At 53.8% G+C, this 19,451-nt stretch overlaps 2 protein-coding genes across 2 annotated transcripts; both read right to left on the minus strand.

Annotated features, from left to right (window-relative positions):
• Positions 1-737: 737 nt before the first annotated feature.
• On the minus strand, positions 738-1,776 carry LOC309603307 (putative ubiquitin carboxyl-terminal hydrolase 17-like protein 23; the record flags this gene model as incomplete). The annotated part of the gene is made up of 3 exons (XM_082338187.1): positions 738-844; positions 1,004-1,114; positions 1,590-1,776. 3 exons carry the CDS (start codon positions 1,774-1,776, stop codon positions 738-740), a joined length of 405 nt encoding a protein of 134 aa, XP_082194313.1.
• A 7,352-nt stretch (positions 1,777-9,128) lies between these two features.
• Positions 9,129-10,337, minus strand: LOC309603332 (olfactory receptor 14A16-like; the record flags this gene model as incomplete). Its single annotated transcript, XM_082338204.1, has 2 exons — positions 9,129-9,300; positions 9,577-10,337. The coding sequence occupies 2 exons, from the start codon at positions 10,335-10,337 to the stop codon at positions 9,129-9,131; spliced, it is 933 nt and encodes a 310-aa protein (XP_082194330.1).
• Positions 10,338-19,451: the final 9,114 nt, after the last annotated feature.

Below are 19,451 nucleotides of genomic sequence, written 5' to 3' on the forward strand. Positions count from 1 at the left end.
CAGGGTGGTATGACAGTGTCATGATGGCTGTCCATACCATCCTTACTCTTTGCCCAGCTGACACCCAGCCCCCAGCCCAGGGAGACCATTTACAGGGCTTCCGCAGAAGGAGCACACAAGCCCAGTTCCCTTCCCATCCACCCCCAAGCTCTTGCCTGGTAACAGCCCACAGCTGGAAGCCAACAGAGTTTACTGGAGATAAACTAGGCCCCCCGCAGGGGCCCTGAAACATTTGGCACCACAATTTCAAAACATCTCACCTTGATATCCAAAGGAATATCAAGGAATGTCTCGTAGGTGTCGGAAACGGCTTTGCAGCTCAAGCACGTTACTGCAAAAGAAGCAAAGAGAAATGCTTCTCAGGTAGGGAAGGAGACTAACTGCCCAATGACCAACACGTACGACTTTAGACACACCGGACCTACTGCTGCGTGCTAGGAGCTGTTTACCACAAAGAGAGGAAGAGCCACGGGTCATTCTAAGGACCAAAATATTTTTAAAAAGTACCTCTGGATCTTAGAAAGCCTCCAAAGACCTGATGAATGAGTGTGCTAGCTTGAGAAGTTGTGTCCCGGCTGGAAAGAAATGGTAATCGGAGCTCAGAAGGTGGAAGGCAGAGAGTTAGCTCTTCCACGAGTTTTCCTTGTTAGGAAGGGCCCAGACAGAGTTTTCACTGGCGGTCGTAAAGGAAGGAGTCAAAAGGGCTAGAGAACGTTTCAATGGTCATGTGCTTATGCTTACTTGCTGCTTGTGCTCAAGCAAGCCCTCTGCATGGCATCCACGGTGTAGTAGAAGAATTCATGTGCGTCTTCCTGGGTGCCAAGCTGGAAATGGTCTCCTATTCCTGAGAAAGAAGAAGGGTTTCCCACTGATCTCAGAGAAAAAGGAAAGAAGACTTACCCTTCTGAAAGCTCTCCTCCTTAACATGAACCTGGCAAAACCAGTTACACACTTCTTCAGAAATCCAAAATACCTCCAAATGAAACCATCTGAAATGACTCACGTGGAAGCTCATTGATCACAGGTGTAGGCTCAATGGCACTGCCCGAGCAAGACAGCACCTCCTCAATGTGCACTTCCATGGTACACATCATGCAGAAGCCTTGCTTCGCACCTAAAGAGGGAGGGAAAGAAGGACGGAAGGGAGGAAGCAAGCAAGCGAGCCTCTCGGTCAGGTAAAATATACACAGCTATGGAAAAGCTTCAAGTGAAAAAACCACCAAACCACCCCACGTTTAAGTTCCAGGTGCAATCTCCACTCTCCCTTCTACATCTGCTTCTCCTCAGATGCCAGTGGCTCAACAGCCCTGTGGCGGTTCATTGTGCAGAGTTGTATAGAAGAAATAGGCATGCCTTTCGAAGGCACTTCATTAAGCACGGGAAGCAAGAAATGATCTTCCCCGGGAGTAGGAGCACGGTGCATGAAACCAAACTAACGCGCTGCCTATGCTATGCCAAGCCCGCTCTGAAGGCAATATTGAAGGCAGCTTCCAGAGGAAAATGAAGAGCTGTCTTCCCAGAGTCCCTGTTGTTCTTTCATCCTTCAGAGCTGCCCAAGAGATGTAAAAGAAGGTATAGCAAGGACTCACAGGACTGGCTGTGCTCACGAGAGAGCAAGTAGTTGGCCAGCGGCGGGGTGTACGTCAAACACTGCAGGACAGAGTTGAGGAAGCAGGTATTGCCCAGGTTGAAGAGGCCACCTCCGACACTGCGTCTTTGCTGCCAGGCCATGCAAATCTTCTGCGGAGGAAACAGGTCCCTTTCCAGCACAGCCATTCCGACACTCATGCCTGCAAGGAAGTCAGCTTTTAAAGGAGATCCTCCTGGTTTGGTTTTGGAAAGCCCTAGACCGCTCTCCCTAGGCTTGTCCCTCTTAGGATGTGTTACATAAAAGATAACAAGGAATTATGCTGGCAGCCTGCGTCTACCCAAGCTGTAAAAGTAGAGCTCAGCTGGCACCTCAGAAGGTACAGGCCAAGCCACACGTCCACCCTGTCTCGATCTACGCAATCCCCTGTCCAAAAGGAAACTAACAATTACCTTTGCCGCCAACTGGAATTAGCGGGAAGGGGAGGGAGAAGAAACGGATGAAATTTCCGGGAAGAAAAGGAGAATGTAGAAGGAAATGCAGACAGCGAGGAGCTGAGTGACCCCACTGGCGAGCTCAGCCCACGCTTGCTCTCTCCAGCACAGGCGCCAGCTCCGGGAAAGAGCACGGCAGGAGCTGCGTGGGGACGCCATTTATGGCCACCCGGCCCTGGGACGCCCTTTGTGACACGCGGCCGTGTGGGGCCACGCGGCGACGGGGCTGGCACCGCCCGGCAACTCCCACACCTGCGGCCACGGGGCTGCCCCAGGTGCCCGCTGCAGGGACGGGGCTCCTTCCCTGGGCAGAGCACATGCCTCTGCCCGGCGCAGAGCCAGCCCTGGGTGGGCACGGGCACACGGCTGGGGCCACTGCTGGGGACAGCTGGGGCTGGCACAGCCCTGCTGTGGCCCCGGGGTCCTTCCCTGCTCTCTGCAGTCAAATGCTGCAGGATGGTGCTGAGGAAGCTCCTGTTGCCCAGGTTGTAGAGGCCCGCACCGACCCTGCCTGGCTGCTGCCAGGCCATGCAAAGCTTCTCCGGGGGAAAGAGGATCCTCTGTGGCAGAGCCATTCCCTCGGCAATGGCTGCAGGGAAATGACATTGGAAAAGAGAGGAGACGATGTGATTGCACAAAAGCATCTTTTAAAAGTCAGGTTCTGTACAGGAGCCCCCAGGACAAGCAGCTCTAACCTCCGACACAGAACCACTGGGGGAAGCCTAACACTGCCATTGACAATGAGTGGTCAAGAAACAGTTTTGGAAAAGAGTCTGTTGCCCTGCTTACTTTGCCAAAACACCATGAAACCCACGCTCTGATTTCTGTGCCTCGGGCTACCTTCCTTTCCCTCTAGACTCCTGAACTGGATTATCAGGTCAAGTCTTCCCTTTTCCTGATTGTAACTGGATGAAAACAAGCAAGTCCCTAGCCCAGAAGGTAACCCTACTGATGTCAGATCTTTCTACGAGCAACATCCTCTTCCAAAGTCTTGTCCATCGTGGCAGAGGAGGGACAAAACGTGTTTTCCCGTGTCTAATTGAAAACACCTGGGTGAGCCTGGCTGATTGCAAACAAATAATTGTAGTTCAACAAAACGATTGAAAAAAATTCCAAAATTACAAATTCCAAATGAAAGCCACAGATCAACGTCTGCCATCAGGAGTGTTTCAGTGGTACTTGTAAGTGCTGCAGAGCTGCAGGCTGACGGCCCTGCTGTCCCTGTCACAGGACTCCAATTGACAGCAATTACCAAGGCCCTTTTGACAGACTGCATTGCGTGTCACCTTCTCTGAAGGGGACCTGCTGCTTACCTGTGGCCAGCGTTAGCAGCAGAGCCCTCTGGTCTCCAGCCCACACTTTCCCACCTTGTACGCAGGAGTGACCGGCTTTTGGCCGCTACTTTAATGGCTGCCTTTGCCGTGCTCCTTTTCTGTCTCCCTTCCTACCCCATCAGTCAGGGTGGGCTTCTTGTCATTCCAGGCTGAGCCCAACGCCTCAGACTACACGGCCACCCCCCTACTTACCTATCCTAGGCTATGGTAAAGAAATATAAGAATTAGCAAACAGGAGCTCTACCCATAGCCCATATCTGGCCAGCCTAGAAAGGTGTAATAGCTCAGCCCAGAGCTCGGAAGGCACAGAGCAGCCTATGCTTTTCTCCTCTATCTGCCTACCCTATGATGTGTCCTGAAAGTCAAATCATAATTACCTTTGACCGAGGATGGAAGCTGAGGAGAAGTGGGCAGGAAACGATAAATGGTTGGGAAAAGTGGGTACACAAGTAGCAATGGAAGGAGCCGAGTTATCCCGAAGGGCAGCTCAGCCCAACTGGCTTTCACTGGCCTGCTCTTCAGGATTCCAAGCCCTGGCCAGGTGAGGTCACAAGCGCCGGGTGGGTGCCGCATCACCGCCCCTTTGTGACATGGGCGCCCACATGGGGACATGTCCCCTGGAGGCCACAGAGCTGCCACGGCCCAGGCACCTCCCGCAGCCATCAGCCCCTGGGCTTCCCCATGCACTGCTGGCGAAGGGCTGCTCATCTGCCGGCAGAGCTCCCACCTCCTCCCTGAGCTGCAGCAGCCGGATGAAGAAAAACCTGCCCAGGGCTGTAAGCGTGCCTGTTCCCAGCTTTGGCTGGCACATTTGGGTTGCTGAGGGTTTCTTTTCCACTCTTCCCAGGTAGAGGACTGCGTCCGTGAGACTCGTGGAGCAAAGCACCTGGTCTCTTACAGGTTCATTTCCCATGAATTTTATCTGCCCCCAAGATACAGCCATGGGCTGGCTCTGAACTAGTGCTCCTTGTCCCTCCGATTCATTCCCTGGTGAAAGGCGGCCACCCCTATGAAAGGCGGCACCACCTTGCGGTTCCCAAAGGGAACCACTGCCCCGGAACCGGCATCCCCGCCCCTGCCTGGTACCAACACCCCTGGTATCTCTGTCCCGTCCTGCTGCTGACAGCCCCACCACCGGCATCCCCACCGCAGGCTGGAACCAATATCCCCAGGAACAGCATTCCCACCCCACGCTGCTACCATCGCCCCCAGTACCTGCAGCTCCCACCCATCTACGAGCAACCCCCACAAGTACCTCCCGGGGACCCCCACAGAGGGACACCCCAGGGGCTCTCTCAGGAAAATCTCATGCCCTAACTATTGCAGCAATTAGTCATGAGAGTATGAAATTGGACCAAGTTCCTGAAGACAGACAGATAAACATCTCGTTGACATTGTATACTGCACAGTCATGGTTCAGTCAGCATGACCAAAGGGCCCCAGCTCACTGCAAGGAGGGGAAGGACAGCCCCCACCCTGAAGAAGAAAGGATGCCCCTGGACGACCCAGCTCACGCCAGCATCCCAGCCCCTCCGACACCTCTGTGAAACCCTCCCCTTATCTGCCATCAGAGACCAGGATCTGCAGCCAGACCCACTCCAGGGACGTCAAGATCAAGAAAGAAGCAGATGGATGATGACGCCACAGAATTAGAGTTGCTTTGCAGAACAGCAGCCTGTGTGTGTGTTCAGCAGGGACTGGTTAAATTGTATTGGACCTGAACGCTTGAAAGGCATAAGAAGCGTGTGTAAAACCGCATTTGTGGTGCCCCAGTGTGAATGGGACGGCTCATGCGCACAAATGCAAGAATTCCTCTTGTAATGCTAGACTCTGCGTCCCAGCTTCTCTCCTCGGTCAGCATAGCCCACTTGCCAAATTTTCAGGACAGCTCCCCATCATGGCCACACAGTACCGGTACCGGCACCGGTTCCACCACAGTTGGGAGCAGCAGTTGCCCCCCAGGGCACAGAGGGGAGGACGAAAACAACCCAGAAGTGCCCCCACCCCCCACCCCCCAGTCCCAACCACCAGGGCAGGATGGGGCAGCACAGGCATGTTGGCATCACAGGGCCACTGGGGCTGGCCCCATCCCTTCCCCTTGGACAGGAAATTCACCTCCCCCAAAACATCATGTTTAGGATGGGAGACCACTGGGATAGCAAACCATCATTGGGATGGGAAATCATCACTGGGACGGGGAACCATTGTGGGGCTGGGAAACCAACACTGAGGGCAGGAAATCATCAGCAGGATGGAAAATCATGGAGGTGGGAAGTTGTTGTGGTATGAAAAATCAAAGCATCGCAAGGCTGGCTGAAGCAGGTGCTGGCGGAATGATCGCCATGGGGACGGACCCCTCAGAATGCTGTTTGCCCCGAACCCACCCCACACTGCCCAACTGCCATGGCAGGTACAGCAGCAGGCTTGCGCTCCTCCTGGTGCCCCTGCCCTCTGGGTAACCCCCCCAACAGCCTCTGCCCACCAGCATCTCAGGATGGGGGTCTGGGTCTCTGTGCAGAGGCTGAGGGACCTGGGCTTCTTTCGCCTGGTGAAGTGGAGGCTCAGGGCACTCTAGTAGTAGCATGCAACTGCTTGAAGGGTGGCCTCAGAGGTGATGGAGCTTTTCCTGGCAGTGGGAAGAGAAGGAAGCCTCCACAAAGTGCAGCTTGGAAGGTTCAGACTGGATGTGAGGAAAAAGAAATGTCACTGAAAGGGTAGCCTTGTGGTGCAAGAGGTGACCCAGAGGGAGTCTGGATCAGCCCATGGCTTTGTGTTTCAAGGGAAATCCAGCAAGGGTGCAGAGACATCAGTGAAGATATAGAAATGCCGGGCTGAGAGCTAGGCGGGAAGGCAAGATGGATGTCAAGAGCCTGAAGGGAAAGAGGTGCAGGCATGGGACAGTGTAGGACAGCCTGCAGCAGATGTGGCCAAGGGCTCTAGCAAGGCTGAAAGGCCCAAGAGGACCGAGGTCTTTGTCCTCCTGGCTATGGCAGCTGCCTCTGGCACCGAGGCCTACCAGGCAAAAGTTGTTTTGAGGCTCTGGCCTTTGTTTCTTCCTCAGCCCTGCCTGGGGAGGCCGGGAGGTGTTGTACAGTTTTCCTACACTTGGCATTGCTCACCCTCACTCCCCACTGCCCCCAGGAAGAGCCCCGAGCCATGCGGGAGGGACAGGATCTGCCTTCCCGGGGCCTGCGGATAAGGGCTTGGCCTTTCTGCTTCACAAAAGAAACCAAAGGCTTTGCTCAGCATTACAGCTGCCTGCACAGAGCCTTTGCCTGCCTGCAATCATGGCCTCCAATTACCTGCTCTAAGGAGTCCCTGGGGAGGCTTTGTCAGTAATGGTCCTCATGGGACTCATTAATGCTTCAAGGTACTTTGGGTTTAGCTTCTGACTTGGACTTCTTGAGCAGTTTGTTCAATCTCCTCTCCGTATCTGAGGTTCAAGGCCTCAGCCCCAAACACACCATGGGGCTCATTAAAATACGAAAAGCCCTAACGAGCCCTGTCTCTTCCTGTGATTTTCTCCAAGTCTTCACGACTTGTACAGCTAATTAGAGAGGTTTCATAGTGGAGTTAAGGAGAAAGATTTCAAAGTGCATCTAATAAAAATGATTTTTTATTTTAAAGAATATTTTGTATTAACTCTGAGGTTAGAGAAGAGGTGATAGAAGCATTCTCCAGGTGTTAATGATCCAGAGTGTCCGCTCAGGAGGTCTGGACAGGTCCCTTGAGGTCTGCCACTGTATGGACAACTTTGCTCCTCACCTCCCAGAGCTCCCCATTTCTGACATTGGCCCCCTGGGACTTGCATCACTGTTCCTTGCATCAGACTTCTGCACTGATCTCTGCAGCTGGATGTCACAGCTCCATTGCACCATCTCCCACCTGCTCTCCTTCGAGAACTGGCTGCACATAGGCACAGAAGAATTTTTCCTATTTGCAATTAAAGAAAAGAAAAACATGATAAAGTTTCACAAACAATAAAACACACTCTGTAACCATATGCTCAGTCCAAGCTGCCTCTAAGGAGGTTGCCTTTCCACAAGAGATAATGTTATGAGAAATGCTTATAGATAGATAGGTGCAAACAGATAGAGAGGAAAACAACTAAAGTGTTGGTTAAAGAGGCAATTAGACTACTGAAAGACAGGCAAGCTTTGAACTCCCTGGGGCTTAAAGCAGCTGCATAGGTGAGAGGTATCTGAAGGAACAAAGACTAAGGGGAGGAGAAAACTGGAGAAAAATGGCAAGGGCCTTTGCCTAGGCAGTCTGCATCCACAAAGATGATTTTAGAAATGGCCACTCTATCAGGATAGGTGAAAGCATAGAAAAGACTAGTGAAACAAAATACACTGTATAACAGGCAGAATAGTGGTAATGGAGTTACAGGGGAAGACTGGCATTTCTTTGAGTATCCCTTTTGAAAGGTCATGGGACTGGTGAAGGTCTTATGTGAGTGAGGACAAGCAAGTGGTGCACCCATCTTTGAAGGCAGCCAAAAGTGCAAGGCAGGGAAGCGCAGGCTGTACAAGCTCCCTTTGGTGAGGAGGGAGCCACTGAATGCCTCCTCATGGCTGACATTTCTGGACAGCTAAAAGAGAAGAACGTGTCCAAAAGCAGTCAGCATGGACTCCCCACGGGTAAATCACGCTTCGCCAGCCTGATTGCCTTCGTGGTGAAGTAACTGTGCTGGTGCATGAGGGGAGAAGAGTGGCTGTCGTTTACCTCCGCTTCAGCAGGGCTCTTGGCGTGGTCTCCCTCAATAGTCTTCTACTCAAGTTAGGCCATTACAGCCTGGATGGACAGACAAACAGATGGGCAAAACGCCAGGTGGATGCTGAGGCCGAGAGAGCAGTGGTGATTGTGAAGGAAGTTCAGAAAGAAGAAACTTGGAGGTGTGTGTGCCGCCGAGTGCATTCATGTTCCCGAGATGTGCTCTGTGCCTTGTGAAAGGTGAAAAATGCCGCCTTCTTCTCGAGGGCAATGTCACTGATGCTTGCAGAACCCCTTCTGACTGCACAGGGGAGATGCTCTGCAGGCCACCTCCTTTGATAGCATGCAATGAAAGGGACAGGCCAGAAAGCCAAGGAAGCGTGATGGAGCATTCGCAATGAAGCTGTCCACAGTGGGTGAGACCTAAGCCTTCAGCAACTGCCCTTTCATGATGGCAATGCTGTTATGGACGTCAGCTCTGTCACAGAAGCACCCACTGCTTGTCCCCACCTGCTGGCACAAACTGCCACACACCAGGGCTATATCAAGCTGCCAGTGCTCTCAGGCCTTACACCAACAGAAGGGCTCAGAAGGAGAGAGTGGAAGAGGAAAGTGAGCAGCTCGGAAAGACCAAGTGCTGGTGCTGCCTGGCAGTGCTGCTGTGCCAGGACTCTCTTCCCCTCCACCTCTGCACACAGGCACTGCCCCTGCAGCTCCAGAGAAGGTCTCAGTAAAGGACCTGGGACAAACAAGTCACTGCAGGGTCGTTTATTTTGTTTTAAAACACAGAGAGCACAGCTCATCATTACACAGTCTCTGGGTCACACAGGACTGGCTTAGGAATGGTATGAGTAATGGCATTGCTTTGTGGACAACATTATTGCAACCAAGAAAAGCTAAAAACAAAACCAAACCAAACCAACTACCAAAGTCAGGCTGGGCCTATAGTGCTTTCTATTGTGAGTGATATACAGAAGAAGATGGGCAGTTTATTGCTGCTTAAAACCATCCAGTCATCAGCTTCCACACTGCATCCTTGAGCTCCTGGTTCCTCATGCTGTAGATGTGGGGGTTCACTGCTGGAGGCACGACTGAGTACAGCACTGCAACCACCAGATCCAGGGATGGGGAGGAGAAGGAGTGGGGCTTCAGGTAGGCAAACACTGCCGTGCTGAGAAACAGGGAGACGACGGCCAGGTGAGAGAGGCACGTGGAAAAGGCTTTGTGCCGTCCCTGCTCAGAGGGGATCCTCAGCACGGCCCTGAATATCTGCACATAGGACACCACAAGGAAAACAAAACACCCAAATCCAAAAGAGGCAGTAAAAACAAGAAGTCCAACCTCCCTGTGGTAGGAAAATGAGCAGCAGAGCTTGACTGAGTACAGAAATGATACCACCAGATTTAGAACCGGGAAGGAAATGGAGGGGGGTTCCAGATAGGCAAACACTGCCGTGGTGATAAACAGGGAGACCACAGCCAGGTGAGGGAGGTACGTGGAAAAGGCTTTGTGCCGTCCCTGCTCAGAGGGGATCCTCAGCACGGCCCTGAAGATCTGCACATAGGACACCACAATGAAAACAAAACAACCAAAGACTAAACAGGCACTACCCACAATAAGCCCCACTTCCCTGAGGTAGGCATGTGAGCAGGAGAGCTTGAGGATCTGGGGGATTTCACAGAAGAACTGGTCCAGGGCATTGCCTTGGCAGAGGGGTAGGGAAAATGTATTGGCAGTGTGCAGCACACCAGTGAGAAACCCTGTGCCCCAGGCAGCTGCTGCCATGTGGACACAAGCTCTGCTGCCCAGGAGGGTCCCGTTGTGCAGGGGTTTGCAGATGGCCACGTAGCGGTCGTAGGCCATGACGGTTAGAAGATAAAACTCTGCTGAAATGAAAAAGACAAACACAAAGGCTTGAGCAGCACATCCCAAGTAGGAGATGTCCCTGGTGTCCCACAGGGAATTGGCCATGGACTTGGGGAGAGTGGTGGAGATGGAGCCCAGGTCAAGGAGGGAGAGGTTGAGGAGGAAGAAGTACATGGGGGTGAGGAGGTGGTGGTCACAGGCTACAGCAGTGATGATGAGGCCGTTGCCCAGGAGGGCAGCCAGGTAGATGGCCAGGAAGAGCCAGAAGTGCAAGAGCTGCAGCTCCCGCGTGTCTGCCAATGCCAGGAGGAGGAACTGGGTGATGGAGCTTCCGGTGGACATTTTTCCCTTTGGTCCCAGGGACCTGTCCAAAAAGGAAAGCACAATGACAAGTTAGGGGAGACTTCTTAGAGGTAAAGCCCACGCCATTTCTCATTGCAATCCCCCTCCCTGAGCTGAATGAGGAATGTTCCAGATAATTTTTCAGCCATATGAACTGAATGACATGGTGCCTCACAGCTTGGGCACCTAGTTCCCATGAAGACACCTCCAGGGCAGGACCCTGAGAGCTGGTGTCAGAACAGAAGCTGACCTGCAGCCCCACCTCAACCCCACAGAGGAAGAGCACAACAGAAATGTGGGAAAACAGGCAAGAAAACTGCAATGCTCCAAAAAAATGAAGCAAGAAGAGAAAGGCAGATGGGCATGCTGTGAAGCGTTCTCCTTACCCAGCTTTGCTCTCCACCTCACTGACAGTGACACTGTGGGGCAGTTGCTTTTTCTGTGCTGTTCTGTGTTAATTGTAGGACACATGCACTTCTCCCAGACTGGAGGTCCAGCTGCCAAGGATGTGACTCATGCCCTGGATCCCATGGCCTTGGGGGAACAGGCTTTGCTGGGTGGGAGAGAAGACCAGGGGGGTTGCTCCAGAGAAGGTGTCTCCACTGCAGGGGATGGCAGGGAGGTGCCCAAATCCCCCCTCCCATGGCGTTTCTGGGAGCAGCTCCTGTCCCTGCCCAAGCCTCTGTCTCTGCTGCCAGAAGCTGTCCCTGCCAGGAGCTGGTTCTCTGTCCCCAGGCCTCTTTCATGTAACCGCTCACAGACCCCATCCCACCTGCTGTGTGCTCAGCTCTGACCTGCAGAGCCCTCCTGGCAGCAGGGCACTGCCCAGGGGCATCTCTGTGTCTGCAGCAGCTAAGGAGCAGCTCAGACAAGTGCTAATGAGAACTGGGGTCTCTGGGCCTTTTCCACAAGGGAGACAGAAATTCCCATCTCCCACGGCCCACCCGGTCAACCACGAGGAGAAAACTCAAAGCACAGACACCTTCCCATTCAGGTAAATGTTGCCTCAATGTTCTTCTTCAAAAGGACCCTCTGCAAATGTCCTGGGGGTGATCTGGAGCTGTGAGCAGCCCTCAGCCACACAGCAACCTGGTGACAGCAGGAAGATCCTGACCTACCTTGCCAATGGCTTCTCCTTCCACCCACAGCTTCTCCCCACATTGCCATGGGCAGCTCCCTGGGCCGGCTGAGTGCTGACCCTGGCAGGCAGCAGAGTCCCTGCCCCAGCACACAGCTCCCAGCCCACACCTCCAGGCTGTGCCCTGCAGCCAAAGACTTACTGTGTTAAGGGCTGTGAAGATTTCTCCTCCTTCACTCTACGCAATTTCCCACTCCTGGCTCTCTGTAACCGCTCTGTCTCACTCCTCTCCCCTCGCTGCCTGCAGGCAGTGCCCTCAGCCCTGCTGCGCTTTGCAGAGGAGCTGCTCCTGGGCAGAGCTGTCTCTCTGCAGGGCTGCCCACTTGCCAGGAGCTCCCTCCATGCCAGGAGCCCAGCCCAGCTCAGCAGCAGAGGCCCAGCCCAAGGCAGCACTTTCTCTGCCCCTCTGGGCTCCCTCCAGGTGTCCCTGGGGCTCCAGGGCTGACAGCTCCTGAAAGGCAGCAGGGTCCTGCATGGGGAACACAATTTGAAGCAGACGGAAGTAAGCACCAACTGTCCCTCCCTAAACACTTGCCAGACCGATTCCTGCAGTGGGAATTGCTCTACCGGGGTGCACAGGTCTATGGGAGGTGTCAATGTTCCCCTCTGGACACTTACATCCCTGTCCCATTGTCAGCCAGGAGAGGTTGGCAGTGATGGGCAGGGGATCACTTCCACCTGTGTGGGGCAGGGATTCAGCTCAGTGTGCTGGTTTTGGCTGGGGCAGAGTTATTTTTTTTCAGAGTAGCTGGGATGGGGCAATGTTTTGGGTTTGTGCCAGCAGCAGTGTTGATAATACAGGGATGTTTTCGTTACTGCTGACCAGTGCTTACACAGAGTCAAGGCCTTTTCTGCTTCTCCCACCACCCCACCAGTCAGTAGGCTCGGGGTGCACAAGAATCTGGGAGGGGACACAGCCGGGAACGCTGACCCCAACTGGCCAAAGGGCTCTTCCACACCATATAACATCGTGCTCAGCCTATAAAGCTGGGGGAAGAAGAAGAAATGGGGGGATGTATGGAGTGATGGCGTTTGTCTTCCCAAGTAACCGTAATGCGTGACGGAGCCCTGCTTTCCTGGGGATGGCTGAACACCTGCTGGCCAATGGGAAGGAGTGAATGAATTCCTTGCTTTGCTTTGCTTGCGCGCACAGCTCTTGCTTTCCCTATTCAACTGTCTTTATCTTAACCCACGAGTTTTCTCATTTTTGCTCTTCCAATTCTCTCCCCCATCCTGCTGGGGGGGAGTGAGCGAGCGGCTGTGTGGTGCTTAGTTGCTGCCTGGGGTTAAACCACGACACTGGGTCAGTGCAGGCATCTCGGCTCTCAGCAGTAGCCCTGAAGCTGGAGGGGCATTCAGCTTGTCCCATGCACCCCACAGACCCACATGAGCTGGGATTCCTCTTGGCTCAGCTCAGAATGGACAAAATAGGTGTGGCTCTTTTTTTAAGCTGCCATGCTAGTTAATGGAGATGGAGGCCAGGAGTGGGTTGCTCAGGTGGAGACACCTGGTGCCATTTGAGGTGCCACAGGTGGTCCAAGGCATGTGCAGGTATTCTCTCAGCTGTATTTTCTAGATCTACACTGACTGTAATGTCTTGTGGTCTCCTTTCAGAGCTGCACAGCCCTGCTCTGCTTATCTCTGGCGCTGGTGAGAGCAGGCTTTGCTCACTCTGCACGCACCTCATGTCAGCTACCTCAGCATCTACATCTGCATCTCCTATCATTATTTCCCATATGATCCATCTAGCATATACTCTAAGCACATCTCTGCTGTGAAGAAAAGCCATCGCGTATATGGGCTCTTGGGACCTCAGAGGGGCAGACTGTGGCCTGTCCTGGGGACCTTCAGGAGGGATCTCATGAGCAGGAGGACTGATAGGCAGCAGAGCTCAGCACAGCTGGTCTTTAAGGACAACCTCCTGCAAGCACAGCAGTGGTCCATGCGGATTTCAGTGGACTCTCATAAGGGACTTGAGTGGCACCAAGATGAGCTGTTACTGCTGAAGTTACAGTTAAAGAGGGAAAACCAGACTCTGTGGGGCCACTGCAGAATTTAGCAAGAGCAGGTGTAGACAGGTCTGAGATACAATATGTGGCCTTTGGCTCAGTCTTCGTCAGCAAGGTCTCCGAGGCCTTTTTGCCTTGAGGCAGGGCCCATGGAGAACAAGCAGCAGTGGGTGGGGATCAAGTCGGGGGTCACCTGAGCAAACTCAACTCTTTACCAGTCCATGGGACCTGAGGGACTCCATCCAAGAGTGCTGAGAGAGCAGGCAGAAAGTCACAGTGACACTGCTCTGTGCCACTTTGGGCAGGTCATCAGGGGAACTCCCCGAGGACTTGCAAAAAGCAAACATTGCATGCATCTTTCAAAAAGGCCCCAAGGATGAGCTGGGGAACTCCAGGCTGTTCACCCTCCTTTTGGTTGAGGCGTGTGTCCCAGAGCGTGTCCTCTTGGATCCCATTTCTGGGTTTCTGAAAGAGAAGGTGACTGGATTTACTCAGGTAGATCATGCCTGACCATCTGCGCTGCTCTCTGAGATGAAAGGGTTGTACTTCTGGGTGAGGGGAGAGCAGTGCATGTCATTTACCTGGACTTAAGCAAGGGTTTTAACACTCTGCCCCACGATATGCTTTCATCTGTGTTATGATATTATGGTCAGTCTGGGTGGGTAAGTAGATGGATCACAAACTGATTGCCTGTTTGGGCTCAGAGGGACGCGGTAAATGGGTGCTACTCTGCCTGAAGGCCTCTCACTGCAGAGTCCTGCAGGGGTCTGTCCTGCAACCTGCCCTCTTTCACATGGTTTTCCTGGTCTGGAGGAGATGAAAGAATGCTTTCTCATAGAGTTTGCAGATGGCACCAAAGCGAGGGGAGTAGCTGAGACACTGGAGGGCAGGGCTGCCATCCCAAAGGATACAGACAGGCGGGAGGGATGGACCAACGGGAACCTCATGAGGTCCAGCAAGGACAGATCCAAAGGCCTGTCCTGGAGTGGACTAAGCCCCTGCAGTGGCATAGGCGAGGGGCTGCTGGCTGGGTTGCAGCTCTGTGTTCAATGCTCTGGTGGTCCTTGGGTTACATTAGGCCAAAGAAGAGCTATCGGCAAGGAAGGCCAAGAGCCTCCTGGGCTGTATGAGCAGGATCACAGGCAGGGGAAGTGGTTCTCCGCCTCTGCTCAGCACTTGTTAGGCCACATGCAGAATATTTTCTCAGGGTTTGACCCCACGCAATGCAAGAGAGGCACTGCCTATGGTGATCCAGGGATGTTTCCAGAAGACAGTCAGGCTCATCACTGGGGTGCAAGACAGGAGGACAAGAGGCAATGGGCTGAGACAAGAGAGAGTCAGGTTAGCTCTGGGGAGAAACTTTTGCAACAGGCGGACAGTCAAGCGCTGGAAGTTGTTTCCCAGGCTGTGCTCTGGCTCCATCCCTGCAACTTCTCAACACCCAAATGGACCAAACCCCTCTCCAGAAAGAACCGCCTACCCTGTTAGCCCTTTCTGCACTGGCTAGCCTCTTCTGGGTTTGTGCCTTCCTTTGTTGTTTCTGATGTGGGTTTTGTGAGGCTTTCTACCTTGGGCAGCAATTCCAGCAAACAAGTACTGCTTTTTCTTTACCTGTAGTGTCCTGCAATTCCTCGTGCTGTTATCCTGGTAGAAGCACAAATGATGATGAGCCATCTGCAAACATACCATAAATGCTGGCACAAGAAAGCTCCAGTCCAGAGGGACCCAGGCACACTTGGGGATTTGGCAAAGAAACCCCCCCCAAACCCTCCCGAAGATCAAGGAGAAGGGACAAGCCCTGCACCAGGGATGGAATAACCCTGTGCAGCAGTGTGGGCTGCAACCTGACGGGGTGAGGAGTGGCCCTGAGCGAAAGGGCCTGGGCATGACCATGGATGCCATACAAGCCAGTGGTCTCCCAGTTCTGGAGGAATGGGCAGAAGCTGGAGTGGATCGAGACAAGGGCAACAGGGATGGTGTTAGGGCCTGATTACATGAGCTGTGTGCAGACAGTGAGGGAACGGAGCCTCTTTAGCCTGCTGCTGAAGGGCGTGCTGAGGAAAACCCAGCACCGTCCTACGTCTGCCTGGAGAGATGATGGAAAAACCCTCTCTTGTGCTGTCAGAAATGGTATGGCATGGGCAACAGCCCCAAACTGCCTCTTGGGAGATTCACACAGGGCAACAGGAAAAGTAACAAAAACCCTAGGAGTGTGGTGCTGCACTGCAGCAGGACACCCAGAGTGCCTCTGTGATCCCCACCCTGAGAGGTTTTCAGGTCTCAGCTCCCAAAAGTGCCACCAGCCTGACCACGGGGTTGGTGGTAGTTACCCTTTGGGCAGGAGGCCAGGCTGGAGACCCCCAGCAGTCCCCTTCCCACCCACGCTTCCACCAGCAGCCTGTGGCTTGCAGTATGCCCTAGAAGAAAGGACTCAGTTGAAGGTGAGGGTGTCTCTATCAGGATCATGGGAAGATTCAGAGAAGAAAGCAGCTCAAGCGATCTCTAGCCCATTGTGCAGCTCAAAGCAAGGCCAGCTCTGAGGTCAGACCAGGTTGCTCCTGAAATGTTGGTATTCATGAAAAGGCTCGAAAGAGGAGCCAGGCATCTAAGCCACGGTTAGAGAATCAGAGACAAGGCATTTGACCAGCTCCCTGGAGACCGGTATTGGGAACACCTCACCTTTTGGTCCTCTGCTGGTTTTGGTTGGGATAGAGTTGATTTTAATCATAGTAGCTCATATGGTTTTATGTTTTGGATCTGTGATGAAAACAGCCATGATAACACAACGATGTTTTAGCGATTGCTAAACTGTGCTGACACAGGGTCAAGGCCTTTTCTGTTTCCCAGGCTGCCCTGCCAGTGAGTAGGCTGGGAGTGGGCAAGAAGTTGGGAGGGGACACAGCCAAGACTGCTGGGGGAATCTCCACTTAATTGCTGAAAGGAAGGTTCTCTGCTGCGGATTTCAGGTTTCAGAGATCGGATCTGAAGAGAAGAGCTTTGAACTAGCAAAACTTTTCCATCATTTTGCGTGTGTTGCCTCACTTCCCCGCTTTCACTCATTGGCACCCAGAAGCATCACCATCTTCAATTTGCTCTCCTCTGAAATACGGCCAAGTGATGGGAAGAAAGGAAGAAGAAGGAGAGAGGAGGTCACTACCACTTTTTCAGTCCGTATACGGCTGAATTTCACAGGTATAATTCAGGTTAATTTTGGTACAAACCTTGATTGTTTGAAAGCATTCAAGGGACTCCCCTCCAGCCGCCCACCTTTGGCCCTGGCCTGGTGAGCCCCTCCAGGGCCTGGTTCTACAAGCGCTGCAGTGCCATGGCTGTGCTGGGCCTTTGTGTATCGGCCGGAGCCTGGCACTTGGAGGGACAGGGTGTTGTGCCATTGGGCATCCCTGATGGCTCAAGCTGGGAAGTGAGTCTGCGAGTCAGACCCAACGAGGTCCATGGCCAGGCATGGCTGTGCCCATGGCTGTGGCTGGCGAGCAGTATGCCCACAGCGTAGCTCAGGTCAGACTGACACTGGATTTCACATCCCTGATCCACTTTTCCCTGTTTGCAAGTACCAGATCCAGGTGAGCATCACCTCTGTTGGCACATCTGGCAGCTGGGCTAAGAAGCTGGCCCCAGGAACCAGAAGAAACCTGCGGGGCTGTTTGCACCCTGTGGTTTCCCCTTCTCATGAGCATCAGTGTGATTAGAGTCCCCAGGAGTGATGTGGGGTCAATGGACTTCCTCCCATTGCTTAAATAAGACTGTGTCCTCTTCCTCACCTGATCCCAGGTATTTAGCTCCTACCACAATGTCTCCCTAACTGGTCTCTCCTGTGACCCCCCACCCATAAGAGCTCACGCAATCTGCTGCCCATCCCATAGAGGACCTCCATACATCCAGGCAGCTCCCTCCCCCTGAGGGCATCCCCCTCCTGACGTTCCCCACCTCTCTCCTCTGAACAGCCTGTATCCATGCATCACAGAACCTTAAGGTTTCTGACCTGTCCCACACACCTCAGCAGGTATTTACATCAATGTCACAGCTCTGTGACAGCACACAGGGCTCCATCCCCTCCTGTCTGTGCCCCAGGCTGAGGCCATTGGTGCACATTTGGGCTGCAGCCCCTCAGCTTGGTGCCACCAGGGCCAACCTCAGACTTGTCACAGCTCTTGCACCCAAGATCCTGTGCAAGCCAAGGCTTTGCTTCAGAGCGGAGACATGCTGGCGTGGATGGCAGATGGCAATGTGAGGCTGAAATGAGGGGCCCACAAGGTGAGCAAACCCTGTGCTCCCCAATGCCAGAGAGAAACAGGTTTGGACTGGGCGGCCCTGGCAGGAGAGGGCTTTGCTGTCTGCAATGTCACTGCAGCCCAGAGAGGCTGTGGTGGAGGTGAAGCTGATCTCCAAGCAGGACAGGTTGCTGCTGAAAATATCCTTGACTGTGGACATCCTGTTATCCAGGCACGCTGTGAGAATCATTCACCTGTGCCTTGATTGTATCATCAAGGAGGTGAATAAAGGATGGGGGTAAGAAGAATCCTTTGAAAGTGTTGGCACATGAGTGGAGACCCTGCTGTGGTGTGCCTCGTACTCATGCACTGCCCCATGCATCTAATGGCTAGACGTGGGACAGACACTGCCTCCCTGCAGCAGTGGCATTCAGTAACTTGCTCCTAAGCCCCAAACCTGTCTGAGATGCCATTAGAGGTGTCTGTTAGTGACCAGCTCTGAATGGGGATTGCTGTGCGATAGGTCCTAAGACGCCCCCATCAGATGCCCTTGTGCTGGGCAGCTTTGGCATCTGAGATAGCACTACAGGCCGGTATTTGGCCATTAAATTGAGCAGCTGCCCTGTCGCTGTCTGGGTGACTGGTCTCATACCAGAACAAAAAAAGGCAATTCCTAGACCTAACTCTGACAGAAATGACACAGCTGGAAAGAAGTGTCTCTCCCCAGCTGAGAGGGGGAACATGAGTGATTGCTCCAGCCTGTTTCACAGCAGGTTCCCCTGGAGCCCCAGGGACACCTGGAGGGAGCCCAGAGGGGCAGAGAAAGTGCTGCCTTGGACTGGGCCTCTGCTGCTGAGCTGGGCTGGGCTCCTGGGATGGAGGGAGCTCCTGGCAAGCGGGCAGCCCTGCAGAGAGACAGCTGTGCCCAGGAGCAGCTCCTCTGCAAAGCGCAGCAGGGCTGAGGGCACTGCCTGCAGGCACCGAGGGGAGAGGAGCCAGGCAGAGAGAGGGTAAAGGCAGACGTGAGTGGGAAGGTGCATAGAGCTCACTGGAGCAGACATCTTCACAGCCCTTGACACGGTAAGGCTCTGGCTGCAGGGCAATGCACTGGAGTATTCTGGAGGGATCTCCTAGAGCTGGCACATCCCATGGTTGGTGCAGTGGAGAGGGGCGTGCTCCAGAGCAGTGGTTCTGTGCTGGGGCAGGGACCCTGCCGCCTGCCAGGGTCAGCTCTCAGCCTGCCCAGGGAGCTCCCCACAGCAATCTAGGGAGAAGCTGTGGGTGGAAGCAGGAACCCTCGTCAGGTTCTGCTGTTGAGAGGGTGCTGCATGGGCCAGGGCTGCTCACAGCTCCAGATCACCCCCAGGACATTTGCAGAGGGTCCTTTTGAAGAAGGCCATTGAGGCAGCATTTACCCGAAGGAGAAGATGGCTGGGTGGGCAGTGGAAGATGGGAATTTCCTTCTGCCTTGTGGAAAAGGCAGGGAGACCCCAGTTCTCATTAGCACTTGTCTGAGCTGCTCGTCAGCCCCTGCAGACACAGAAATATCCGCGGGCAGTGCCCTGCTGCCAGGAGGGGTCTGCAGGGCAGAGCTGAGCACACAGTGGGGGGGACTGACTGTTTGAGCAGGGACGAGGAGGAGATGTGGGGACAGAGAACCAGCCCCTGGCAGAGGCAGCTCCAGGCACCAGAGATGTGGGCAGGGAGGCAAAGGGATCTGCTCCCAGAAGCGCCATGG

This window comes from Platalea leucorodia, assembly GCF_965183815.1.
Source record: "Platalea leucorodia genome assembly, contig: HAP1_HAP1_SCAFFOLD_54, whole genome shotgun sequence".
In the NCBI taxonomy this organism is placed as follows: Eukaryota; Metazoa; Chordata; class Aves; order Pelecaniformes; family Threskiornithidae; genus Platalea; species Platalea leucorodia.